Source organism: Rhagoletis zephyria, unplaced genomic scaffold, assembly GCF_001687245.7.
Source record: "Rhagoletis zephyria isolate East Lansing unplaced genomic scaffold, Rhagoletis_zephyria_1.1 Rzeph_scaffold_00018, whole genome shotgun sequence".
NCBI classification, from domain to species: Eukaryota; Metazoa; Arthropoda; class Insecta; order Diptera; family Tephritidae; genus Rhagoletis; species Rhagoletis zephyria.
In genome coordinates, this window is record NW_016157102.1 from 957,584 (window position 1) to 971,455 (window position 13,872).

Here is a 13,872-nt window from a genome sequence, read left to right on the forward strand (position 1 = left end):
AGATGGTGGAAGAAAAGTGAGAAGGATGGATGCGGTGGGAGGTAGGGTGAGTGAGTGGGGACGGGGTGAGAGAAAAGAAAATAAGAGAGGAGGAGGTTTTTTAACATAACACAAAACGGTTACGAAACAACAAGTTAATGAAGAAAACACGAAAAATGTAAGCAAACATTTTATATGTATGTACATTAAGGTAATCCAAAAATACATGCGGGGAAAAAGTTTAAAATGTTAAGTTCTTATCCCCTAGGATTTTTCTAAATGGACGAAAAGAATACCCGTATTATTTTGTTTTTAAAAACAAATTTATTTAGAACAGTCTTAAAACCCATGCGGTTTCCCATGTATTTGATATGAGAAAAACATTCTTTCGTAGAAATGGTATAGAATCCTTGAAACATAACAGTTATTGATGAAAACTGTCATTGAAAAATTCACTATGAAGGAAATGTTCCACAACTAAGTGAAACATACCAATCGATTCCTTTTTTCACCGAGAATCAAACTTGAAAAATAAATTTTTATTTGAATTTTTATTATGAAAAATTTAAAAAAATAGCAATTATTTTTGATTTTATGTTATAAATCCAAAATAACAATTATTTTTAATTTTTATCTAAGTAATATTTAAGTAAACCAATTTTTGATTTTTATGTTATGTCTTAGATAACAGTTTTTGAAGACTTTTTTTATTTATAAACGCCATTAATAAAAATCAGTTTTATTTTTAAGTCATACGTATAACAGTAATTATAATTTTTCGCAGTTAAGAACCAAAGTTTACTAAGCCTTATAAGTATGATTTTAATAATAAAAGTTAGTGATTGATTTGTATTGATGACTTTTATAGATAAAAGTCTTCAGTAACTGCTTTAAAATTATGTAACTTGTACATTAACAGACTAAAACAGAAGAGCCTAAAAACTGTGTACTCGAAAAAATTCTAACACTTCCGAGAAAAAAGTTTGAAATTTAGATGAAAATTTGTTGCACTTTTTTGTAGTTTCCTACAAATTGTTAAACTTGGGTTTATATGGGGTTTGTCTGAGAATGAACTATATTTTAATTGAAAATTCTTAAAAATAAATAAAGAAACATAAGTAGCACACAATATCATTTTGAAATGGCATGCTATAGATATGACCGATACTGTACATATGTAAATAGAAATACGCTTTCTTAAAATTGGTCCTATAGGTGTCGCTGGAGTCAAGATGTCTCTAAAGCCGTTTTTGTTTAATAAATACTTCTGGGATCAAAGTGCAACAGTCATGTGAAAAATAAAAGAGACGCGACAATTTGACCAGTTTTGACTATTTTTCTTTTGTTTGGTTATAGTTTAACGCTTTTTTATAAAAATGCATGTCATTATCTAACAAAAACCATACAAGTTCAAATTTCAAACTTTGTAGAAAAATTAGAAAAATTGAACAAAATTTTACAACAATGATAAAGTTTTTATTAACGGTATATTATAAGTGAGTATAATAAAGTAGTAGCCCATTAAATTCTAGCTCAAGAAAGTGCAAGTTTTAGGTGGCTAATAAGAAATCGAATTGATTTTTTATAACAAGTTTTTTTTCAACTCACATAAAAAAAAATAATAATAAATCTTAATAAAAATTTTTTTGTAAAATTTAGTTGAATTTTTCTACAAAGTTTGAAATTTGAACTCATATTTTTTATTTTTTTTAGATAATGAGGTGTATTTTTATATAATATTAATAAACATTTCACTTGACTGTATGTCTAAAATATGTAGAAACTATCGATTCGAATTTAGAAGTAGCTACTGCTTGAGAGATTACTGGTTTTGCCTGCCGGTACCGTCACTACTTCCAACTGGAAAACTTACTGATCGATTTCTGAACGAACCTATTTTTTATTTATTTATTTTTTTATTTAAAAACTAGTACAAGAAGAAAACGAACATAATCAGCTGTTTTAGCAACACTGCTCGTTAATATAGATAGTTCGGAACTTTTTCGGAGATTCATTTCGCGACTTTTTCATTTCGACCTTAAAATCAAATTTCATGTGTACCTGGTACTTACATTATCATCATATCCAAATATCGAAAGCATAAGAATAAATAATAAAATTTTGTTGTATTCATTTCTGTTTAAATATGTTTATTTATTTTCTCGGCTGTTGCGCTTTTATAAATTATATCCATTCGATATACAATACATTCATAATCATTATTTAAAAAATACAATCCAAAGCAATACAATTCAATGGATTCAAATTCAATACATTTCTTTGCTTTGACACTTTAAATGGTACATTTTTTCTCCTTTCAATACATTCTTAAATAGCTAATATGTATCCCACGTACATACATCATATTTACATAAAGGTGTATTACTTACTTAAGTATTTTTTCTAATAAATCTATGTATGTGTGTATGTATATTTACTAAATATTTATTACAATTAATTAATTTGGTCTAGGCATACAAGTGCGAAACAAATGCGAAATATTTAAATGGCCATTTACAATTATATACATACATACATACAATATTCTAAAGCATATGTATGTATTTATAAAACATTCGAGTTTTTATAATTCAAAAACGCTATGCACTTAGTATTTATTGTTTTATGTACTAAGTATATGTATATAAATAGCATATGTAGTCATATCAAAAATTAATAGCGACACAACCACTTTGTTTCTTATTTTTTTTTTTATAAAAATACAGCTCATTGTCTAACAAAAACCACATAAGTCCAAAAAAAAACTTTTTATTAAGATTTTCTAAAAAAAATCTAAGTATGCAGTTTTATAGCCCATCAAATTCTAGCTTAAGAAAGTACAAGTTTCAAGTAGCTAAAAATTTTGATTTTTGATATTGTTTTTGGCGGATAGTGTTATTATTTTCTTCCATACAAAAAAAACAAATTGTTGAACACACTATGTATGGACACCGTCAGCAAAAAAAAAAATTATCAAAAATCAGCTCGAATTTATAGCTACTTGAAACTTTTACTTTCTTAAGCTAGAGTTTAATGGGCTATAAAACTGCGTACTGGATTTTTTTTTTAGAAAATCTTAATAAAAAATTTTTGCTATTGTTAAATTTTGTTGAATTTTTCTAATTTTTCTACAAAGTTTGAAATTTGGACTTATGTGAGCTTTGTTAGACAGTGAGCTGTATTTCTATAAAAAATTATAAACAGTAAACAAATAATGGAAAAACTGGTAAAAATGCCGTGTCCCTATTCATTTTCACACACGATCTTCAAAGGTGTCATAACTCAAAATAACCCGTTTGTCAGAAAACATGCCAATCATATGGGCAAGTGAGACTTTACCTTAGGGTTTTTCAACAAATTATAACAAAAATTTTATCCAACTTTTGCTGAAAGGTAAATATAAAAGCGCTGCGGACATTTTCAGTGTATTATATCAAAAATGCCAAATTTTGAGTTGTATCACTTTTGAAGATCGTGTGCGATATGTCGTTAACATTTCACTTGCATGCCTATTTTAATACAATATGTATTTAGAATTTCAATAAACGCTCGATTACATTACGTTATGCAAATACACACGTCACTACAGACAACATGTAATAAATATTATTTATTTGTTGCTAAATTGCAATGTAGACTTTACATACATATAATATAATAAATAACATAAATTCAATATAATACCTATGGTAAATACTGCATACTCTAAACGTTACGTTGTAATACGCTTTTGCATGCTTTGTTATGTAACTACAAATTTACTTAAGTATGTATGTATGTATTCATGCACATACAGTGTTCAAGATAATTATTCGTACAGTGATTTATTTAAGAACGTTTGCAATTTTTTTTATAATAATTTTTTTCGTTAATTTTTAAGAAAATATAGACTCTAACCAAAACTAAATAATTTAATTTAATTTTTAAGATTTGTAAAGAGTTTATAAATCTAAAAAAAAAAATTTATAAAAATTTCAAAAATTTGATTCAGCATTTTTATACAATTGCGTATGCAGTTTTGTATATTATTCAATTTTAGTATAACAAAGTCCACCTTTTAAGTGTCTATAAAGTACCGTGGATTTTTCAGAATTTCCCTACCTACTCACGAGTGTTGGAACAAAATGCGAAAAAATCTCAAAAATTAACGGTCATTTTTATCGACTTGATACTTGCACTTTATTATAATGAATTTGAATGAGCTACAAAACTGCAGAGTACTGCTGAAAGTACTGCGGTAGTAGTATTTTACTACTATTTTGTCATTTATACTCCCGTACTACCCAAAGACCGATTCTACTACTATTTTGCGAGATAGTGGACTTTTTTAATAATATTTATTTAAAGTAGCTCAAAATATATCGTATTAAACGCTGCCAGAGCACTTGCTTGCAAATATTTGCGATGAACTTTTCCTTTCATCGAGAGCTCACTTTGTGATCAATCTTCTTAAGCCACATTACAGAATTTTTTAAAACTTATGACTGCAGTAATGAACTTTTATCGGGTATAAAACTCTTGCGCTTTTAACTCTTGGAGGAAAAGCTCTTTTATTGGTCCGAACTAAGGCAACAACGCGTGCAGGAATCAGCACTTAGGTCACACTTATACTTTCCTACGAAGGTGGGGCCGAAGCACAAAAAGTAGCCTGCCGTCTCATCTTCGACAAGACAAGACAAGACAAGTCCCAACAAAATCAACGTTGTAGAATTTTCTCAGAAATGTGATAGCATTCTGTCCTTGGGCATTGAGAAGCACATCTACATCTCTGCCTTCAAAATATTCCACCTCGGTATACTCTGTAGCAATAACGCCACCTATTTCTTTTAAACTTATAATTTGCCTTAAGTTAAGTTGGAAGATTTATACAAACATATGGGGCACACTCTTTAAAATGTCAAAATACTCCCCAAATGATACGTTTTTTACTACTCCGAAAAAAATAGAAAACGGCAGCACTGAAACTGCATACTCAAAATGTTTCTAAAATTTTTTGAAAATTTAATATATATGGTTTTTGTTAGAATATGAACTATATTTTTGTGTAAAATTAACGAAACAAAATTACAATGAAAAACAATGCGAATATTAAAAAAAAAAATATAAATTTACTACGCTACTCCGCTTAACCCACTATCTACTTCGATTTTCTCAATAACCATAAAAAGGGAAGTTGAATTTTCCTCCGTTTTAAAACTTACATATGCGCTTTCTTTAAAAAAAGCATACCCAAATAAATTCAAATAATTTTTAAACGATTTCAAAAAGGATACATTTTTATATAAAAATTGAAGTCAGTTTTGTTTATTGATTAAAATTTACTTGTTTATGTATCTTATATAAATACACATGTATAAATTTTATCAATGAATATAAATGGTTGAACCGTAATTTGTAAGAAAATTTTTGCCCACTCTTTCGCTGAAGAGAAGAGAATAACAATATCTTTATACCTTAACTTGGCTCCTTATTTCCTTGTTGCCTATTGCATACGTAGTACAAAAAAATGTACATAAGCTGGTAAACAAGCATGGTATTACCCTATGTAGCAAAAACAAAAAATAAAAACTGGGCAAAATTTGCTTGAGAAAAATTTTTCGAAGCGAATATAAAGCCTTTATAAAAAGTGGTTTCGTTCGGTTAGGAAAAAATATCCACACAATTCTGGAAAATTTCGGTTTGGTTAATTAGTAGAAAAAAAGCGGTTCAAACCCGGTTCGCGTTCCTGCTATTTAAAAGCTTACCATCATAAACTTTTACTGTGTGTATGCATAGTAACCGCAGCTTAACCTATTGCAACTCAGTCAAAATAACTTAATTTTATTTCATATGTGCACTAGGGTGGTCCAAAAATGAATGCGTCGGAATTTTTATGCTCTCACCCTCTAGGATTGTTCTATAGCGAAAAAATATACCTATTTTTTTATTTTGAAATCAAAAAATATTTGGAGGTCGCTCAAAGCGCTCAAAGTGTTCCATGTATTTTATATAGGGAAAAAATACTTTTCGTAGAAATGGTATAGAATTCTTGAAAATCAATATTTTTGGACCGGAAAACTCTATTTATCTGCAGGAGATTCTCAATAATATCACCCAATTATTTATTAACCCATTTTTTCATCGCAACTATAATTTATAGGTCCGCCAAAACCACTAGAAAATGCCAGAAAATGCAATGGGAACATTAATAAAAAATCTTTAGTATTAAAAACTTGTTAAATAAACAATTGGGTATTGTTATGGGAAGTCTCCTGAAGAGAAGCAGAATTTTCCGAGCGAAAAATTTTGTTTTTTAAGAATTCCATACCATTTCCACGAAAAGGTGTTTTTTTTTGCCATATAAAATACACGGAAAACTTTGAGCGACCTCCTGAGTATTTTTTGAATTCAAAATAAGAAAATAGGGGTATACCATTTTCGATATAGAACAATCCTAGGGGGTGAGAGCATTAAAATTCCGACTTTACTAATTTTGGACCACCCGAATCTGCACACATGCATGCATACATATGAATGTCTCTGGGATTGGTGGCACACTTTCTTATTTTCATTATACTACAACTATTTGTTCGTTGAAAAATTCAACGTTGTGAAATTAAAGTTTTATCTGCATGCCACTGTGTGCACAATATACACAATACATATGTACATATGTAGTACATACTATGTACAAACTTCCCAACAAATATACAAATACTCATAATCGAGTGACGTTTGGGCTGCAAGTTGTTGCCATGGATGATCATGCCATTCCAGCTTAGGGCTGTTGCTATGCGAAGCTTTTTTCATTCAATTTGAACCATCGGCGTCATAGTCGGTATGCGCATACAGCTGCGAGCAATAAAATAGTAGCAAAGCTCAAAATGATATTCTCTGCAACTTATGTTTATTTTTTATTTTTAATGATTTTCATTTAAAATGCAGTTTGATCTATAACAGAAATCATATAAGTAAAAGTTTCAAAGCTTGCACAAAGTTCACAAAAAATAATCAAATGAAAAAAAAAATGTTCATCAAACTCTCAAACATTTTATTCGGAATTTTTTAGAAAATTTAAAAATTTTTTTGAACCTTTTGCAAGATTTGAAACCTTTATTTATGTGGCTTAAGTTTTAGATCGAAGTATATTTTAAATAAAATTATTAAAAAAAAATAAAAATTTTATTGCTCGCAGCTGTACATATGTATCTAGTACATCTGAACATACATAAATTTGGATGTGTTGTAGCTTGACAATTGCCCGCAAAATTTGGAGAGCCGGTCTTTAAAATTTGTGAAAGACGAAATTTCGTACGTTGACTTAAATAATTTCACATAAGTACTACAGTGACTCAGAAAAATTATGACTATTATAAAGAAAAAATTTGATAATTTTTTTTAAGATATCAGGACTCATTTTTTGAAAACGACCTGCAAAGGAGCGCGCCAACACGGCTAACAATTTTGTGACAGCATTAGTAAAAATTGCCATTAATTAATTTTTTGGAACATAGTAAAGTTAGTAATTTTTTTTATCAAAATAAATTGATAATAACTTTAATATATGCGTTGTGGAGGATCTATAAAATACTTGATGTGCAACGAACACACATTTAAACGAGATACTAAGAAATTGATACTGGTGGATGTTCCACACTAGCTCTTCAAGCTTCATGTTAACGTGGCCTACAGCCAGTGTTGCCGTTTCCCCCCGTTGTGTAGGGAAATTTGACCCTTTTTAAGCGCCAATACCCTTTGACCCGACTTTTTGAAAATTTTGATTTTATCATGTGAGCCTTTGCCCCTTTCCAGAGATTTTTTTAGGAAATGTTAACAGAACCATGCTTATTATTAGAGAATATTTCCTCCTGTAAGTATAAAAAAATGCATCACTTAAAACTGTTAAAGGAAATACAACTCTTTTCCTTGCAGCAACTGGAGTTATGTGTATGTTTGCAACCCAGTTTTGTGTACTGACTTAACTTCTTCAATTTTGGCCATCGTATATTCGGTACGAGAAGAAATACCAGGGATTTTGTCAGCCTTATTCAAACCTGGAACTAAAAGACGTGGGATTTGCTTGATCAGCGATTCTTAAGCCAATAAAGCATCATATGACTTCGCCAGTCTCTTCACCAACGTCTCGTTTTCGTTGAAATTCTTTAGAGCAGTGATTCCCAAAGTGGTCCACGGGAGACTCAACCAAAATGGTTGCTTGATAGCCTATTTATTTAACCTTAATTTTTTAGAGTGGTGTATAGTGCTCTTGACGCACTAGTGAATTTACTGTCACTTTGTGTCATCATACGTGGGGAAGCCTTAAAGGCCATCTGAAGACTAAAACGAAACGGATGTTGGTATAGCACTGAGTGAGGCGATGCGGAAATTGCCGCCGGCAGATATTTCAGCACTTGTGTCTTTTTAATGCTACAGGATAGCACGCCACCATTACCTTTGTTGAAGAGAGAGAGAGAGAGAGAGTTCCCTGAAGGGGAATGCTGGTTTAATTCCAGCTCCAAAACTCACTCATGGTCAGGATCTGGAGTATTTTTCGAAGCTAATGAAGATAAGTTTCACTTTTTCTCTTGGGGAATATGCTTCCGTCTTCCAGGCTGAACTATTTCCAATCCTCAAAGCGATAGACCACGTGGTGGAAAATAGGTGGAGGGGAAGGAGTTTACGTGTCTACAGGTACAGCCAGGCTGCCCTTAAGGCATTGGCCAGCCCTCTAAGTACTTCCAAACTAGTTCGGCAATGCAAGTCTCGGCTAAATTATGTTGGTAAAGATAGCGAGCTTGCTTTACTCTGGATGCCGGGCAACACGGGGGTGCCTGGAAATGTGACATCTGACCCTTTGGCCAGAGATGACTTAGACCAGGCATTCCTCGATCCGCAACCAGTTATAGCACTCCCCACTTTGACCATCGAAGCCACAATCATAAACTGGGTGGATATTTTGCTCAGCAATGACTGGGAGCCCTAGAGTGGATGCAGGTGGGCCAAACTCATGTTGCCTGCTGTCTCAGATGCTCTATCTAGTTTTTTCCTCTCACTGAGAAAACGGGACTGCTGGCTGCTCACTTCAAGTGGCACAAACACCTGACTGTGATACGCGTAAATGACAACTCCATTTGCCCATCCTGGTTTGAAGAGGATGAGACGGTAGAACACTTCTTGAGCTTCTTGCTTACTTGTTTGTTTATCATCGATTTATCTAGATTCGGTGTTTTCTTTTTTGTCAGTCTCTGAATTTGAAGTTTGGCATAAAAAGCTTTGCAGTTTTGTTCTTTCAAGTTTTGTGTTTCAAAAATGCGAGTGACGAATACTTTTCGCATCACTTTAAAACTCGGAGCGATAAAAATAAAACTGCTGCCAGCAACACAAATAAACTATTTGACAAATACATGACATGCCAATTCATGAGTGAGCCGAACATGTGAGGAGTTTATTTGGTGCTCTTAAAAAATACAACTCCTCAGAGCGAGATAGTTTGTTCGTGGCTTTACGAGCTCTGTTTTTTGAAACTTACTAGTGTGTAATCACATTATTTTAATAAATAGAACACAAGAAAATATTTTAATTATATTTTTGCCACTCTGAATTTAGTTTTGTAACCTTCACATTTTTTGATTAGCTTTGGGAATATGTTAGAAGTGAGCACCCGAACCAGTTAAGTTTTGAAAGGGGTCTACGAGAAAAATAAGTTTGGGGGAACCACTGCTTTAGAGCTTTAGCGACTATGCATTCACTTCTATTATCTGTAGCCTCATCTAGGGCTGCCAACTATCTTTACCTATGAATTGCCATATTGGAATGAAAACTATGGGTATCTTTCCCGTTTTGCATAAAAAAAAAACAGTTCAAAATTTAGTTTAGAGTTTACGAATATTTTACGATCTATTTACTAGGTATTTGGAATGTTTTTCGACGGATGGCGGATTAAGAATCATTTAGTAAAAAAGGTTTACATGCTTAAGCTTAAAGTCTAGTTCTCAAGAAAAATATAAGAAATTTCTTGTGAACTGCATACTGATATAAGGAATTTTGAAATAAGAAAATTACTTTTTAATAATTTGAGCGTATTTTATATGATTTATTTATTTTTTTTTTTGATTTTCTTGAGAACTGGATACTATGCTTCAAAGATTTCAGCAGGACTAAGTAAATAATATCTAATAATGACACGAGTTTCCGTTTATGGGCTTTTCCAAGCAAAAGTGGTTGGACTATACCTACCGGTCGGTTGGTAGTTAAAAATTAATAAAAACTTCGTTTTTTAGCCGCCTGTTATTTTAATTTGAATATAATAAAGTTTTAGCGGTCTTAAAAGTGGGCAACTAAAAATTTTCTAAAAATTTCCATTAAAAAGTTTGTTGAATTTTTTGAATTTTGTGTAAAATTTTAAACTTTGATTTATGTATGTAGTTTTGGTTAGACCATGAACAATTAAAAACAAAAAAAAAATTTGGGCATTTAAAAATGATGTAAACATTTTCATTAAAAAATCTGTTGAATTTTTTTGAATTTTGTATAAAGTTTTAAACTTGGTTAGAGCATGCAAAGTTTTTTATAAAAAAAATTTTACTGGGAAAATATTATGAATATTTAAAAAAATTACTCTGTGCATTTTCTTAAAAAAGAACAGAGAAAAATATGAGAATGTGAAAAGCTTAAGATGCTGTCCGGCAGAAAAAACGTTTGAAAATTTTCCCGCACGTTTGACGGTACTATGACATAACCCCAAGTGGCATAACTCAAATTTTAAAATTAGGAATTATGTCACTCCTTATACAGTGACAGAAAGCCAATTTTTTTCTCGGGGTTATGACACCTCTTATAATTATGTTACTTTTCAGTCTAAAGCATATTTTCCAGTTCTCATGAAATACAAAAAAAAAAAAAACTATATAAAACCACTCTCAAGAAATGAAAAACAAATTTTCTATAAAATTTTTTTCGGCGCAAAAATACTTCCGCCGCTCTTTTCCGGCAACACAGAATTGAGAATTCTACTTAGTAAGGGTTATAATACCTAAACGCGGCTGAAGGCCTTGGATAATCGAGCTATTTTTGGAACTCTTGGGATTTGCCGTGAGGCAAAAATTAATGAATATTCTCTCAATAATTGTTGCATTAACAGCAAATTTCATGAAGTCAATTTAAGTGAAAAATTATTTTAATTTTTTGAATTTTATATGGAAATTGACAGAAAATCAGAAACCATTTTCCATTTAAATTGCTGGTGAAACCGACTATAAGTATGTATACATATAAACATTTTTCGCACACATTTTCGACCTTCTCAGACAGTGTACACATTTTTGGTTTACAATATAAACTGTTGAGTAGGCTTACTAGTTAAACTGTAATGCAAATTCTGCAGAATTAGTACAAAATTAGTAGATTTAATTTCTGAAAAGTACCAAGACTTTACAAATACATAAATAGAAATGTGCTTAATTGGACAATAATAATCTCTAATCACACAAACAAAATTAAAATACATGCAGACGAAAACAAATAATTGGCAACAATTCAATTAATCTACTTGCGTTGGCGGTATTCAATGCACTTGATGTCGACACTACGAAAAAAAAACAACGAAAAAATACATACATACATACATACAAATATGAACACCAAATAAATTATCCTGCTGCGTAAATTTCGCATTTCAACAAGCACAGCTACAGTTTTTTTTCTAACTTTCATAATAAATATAGCGGCCTTTTAGGCGCGCAAGCTGTGTGTGTGTGTGTGTGTGAGCTTTAGGTATAATGTTATTGTGCCTGTGTCACATGAATTTCATATTTCATTAAAGTTCTATTATTACATACTTTGTATAAATATTTGCTGCTATTTTGCGTGATTGTTTTGCTATGAATCCTATTTTTTAGCTGATATCCTACGGTGCCTCCTGTATACAATTGGAATAATCAACTGTTATTTGAATTATGTAGCTGCTGGAGCACATTACAACAACTGATTGCTCATGCTGTTCATAAATTTGCATATATATATATATATATATATATATGTATCGTACAAATGCTTTTTTTATCATCGAAGAAACTCCTCAAGTCCAGCAGAGCTGCTCAGCTCATTAGTTTGCCAAACACATTACCTGCTCTGTGTGCTTTGAGCACACTAATGCTAATGTTTGTGTAAATACATTCGTCTCTCTCTATATTTATTTAAGTTCATTTTTCTCTCTATCTTTTGGAGCTTTTGCCTCGTCGTTTCTTCCCCCATCGCTGACTCTTACCGGCAATTTGTAGCTGTTCTATGATCTACAGTCGTGCCGAGTCCTCGTTTCGTTTGTTAACTTAATTTTTCTCACTTCATTTTTTTTTTCAACTCGTTTCTGTTGATTTTGCATTTTACTAAACGTTGAGTACGGAATGCTTTTTACTGTTGCCGGCCGGCATTTGTACAGCAATCACCGCTAACCGCCCGTCCCGCAGTGGTGCAAGTATGTGTGTGTTGCCAGGTGTAACCACAACTGTTTGTATTGGAATATGCAGTGGAATGTCAAACACTGGCTTTAACCTGTAAGATATGAAAGAATATATTTACATACATATATTATATGCGAAAAGTAAATAAATAAGTATGTTTGTATTTACATATTTACATACATAAATGAAGCAGTGAGTAATATGTATGCAATTTTATGTAAATGCAGCCAGTTTAAGCTGCATTTTAAGCTGCCTTTTTCACGTGCCGATCTTCTAGTCGATTTGTGTCCTTCAAAAATAATCGGCGCGTGTAAATGGCAATTCAACCAGTGACCGTAACTGTTATGCTTTTGTCAAAAAAAAGTCGATAAAGAATCGTAATTTTTTCAGCGATATGTGTTCGTATAAAAATTAAGAGTTAAGGCGGATCAACGTTCTAGTTCCGAACTTTTTCTTGCAAAGAGAGAAGCACAACAACAATCACAATGAATCCGCTTTTAAGATCTGACGTTTATTTTTTCGGTCAAATATAACAATTACAAGTTGACTTAAATTTTTTTTACTATGAATAAGAATTAGCTTTTGACTTCTATTTTATTTTTTAAATAACAGTTAACATTTAACGTTTATTTTTTCGTTAAAAAATAACAGTTACTATCGATCTTCATATTGTTTTATTGCATTGTTTATTGGCTTATCATTGTACAAAATATCTTGTTTATACGTAGCAACGTTTCTAACTTAACTTTTAACTTTTATTTTCGATCGGAAAAAATTAATAAAATTGTATTATTTATTTTTGATCGATTAAATAAAAGTAAAATTTTAATTGTTTTTTTTTTTATTGATAAAATACAGGTAAAAAATAACGACTAATTGTTGACTTTTTCGAAAAATGTTAAAAAAAATTTAAAGCGTTTATGTTTAATAATTTGATGTTGCTGTAATTCTCTAACAAAATAATAAACAGTAAATAAACAATGGAAAAATAGCCTAAACTGGTCAAAATGTTGTGTTCCTATTAATTTTCACATGACTGTATATTTAAATATAAATTCTTTCCGTGTGACTTTTTGATTTGAATTTTCGAAAATAAATCATATTTTTGATCTCTGCATACAACCGGTCGGGTCGCAGTCGACAAAAATTGGCTGATCCAAAAAAACTTGTGCTCAATTTTTGCCAGTCGACGGCAACCCGAAGCAACCCTGAAAATTGATATGTACATACGGTGCCGAGAATATAATTAGGGAAGAGACATTTTAGCAAGTTTTGGCTATTTTTCTTTGTTTAAAAAATGTGTATTCTTTTTTTTGCGAAAATATAGCTCACTAACTAAACAGAGCCATGTACATCAAAATTTCAAACTTTGTGCAACATTTATAAAAATTCGACAAATTTTGAAACCTTTTTATCAGTTTTTTTAGAATTGAAGTATGCAGTTTTATAGCCCATA

General features: G+C 31.1%; 1 protein-coding gene across 1 annotated transcript in view; it reads left to right on the forward strand.

Annotated features, from left to right (window-relative positions):
• The window catches only part of LOC108361089 (neural/ectodermal development factor IMP-L2-like), a 22,606-nt gene extending 13,665 nt beyond the window's left edge, over nt 1-8,941 (forward strand). The window contains exon 3 of the mRNA XM_017613625.1: nt 8,745-8,941. Coding sequence (XP_017469114.1) covers nt 8,745-8,941 — 197 coding nt within the window. The remainder of the gene's footprint in view (nt 1-8,744) is intronic.
• The last annotated feature ends 4,931 nt before the right edge of the window (nt 8,942-13,872 follow it).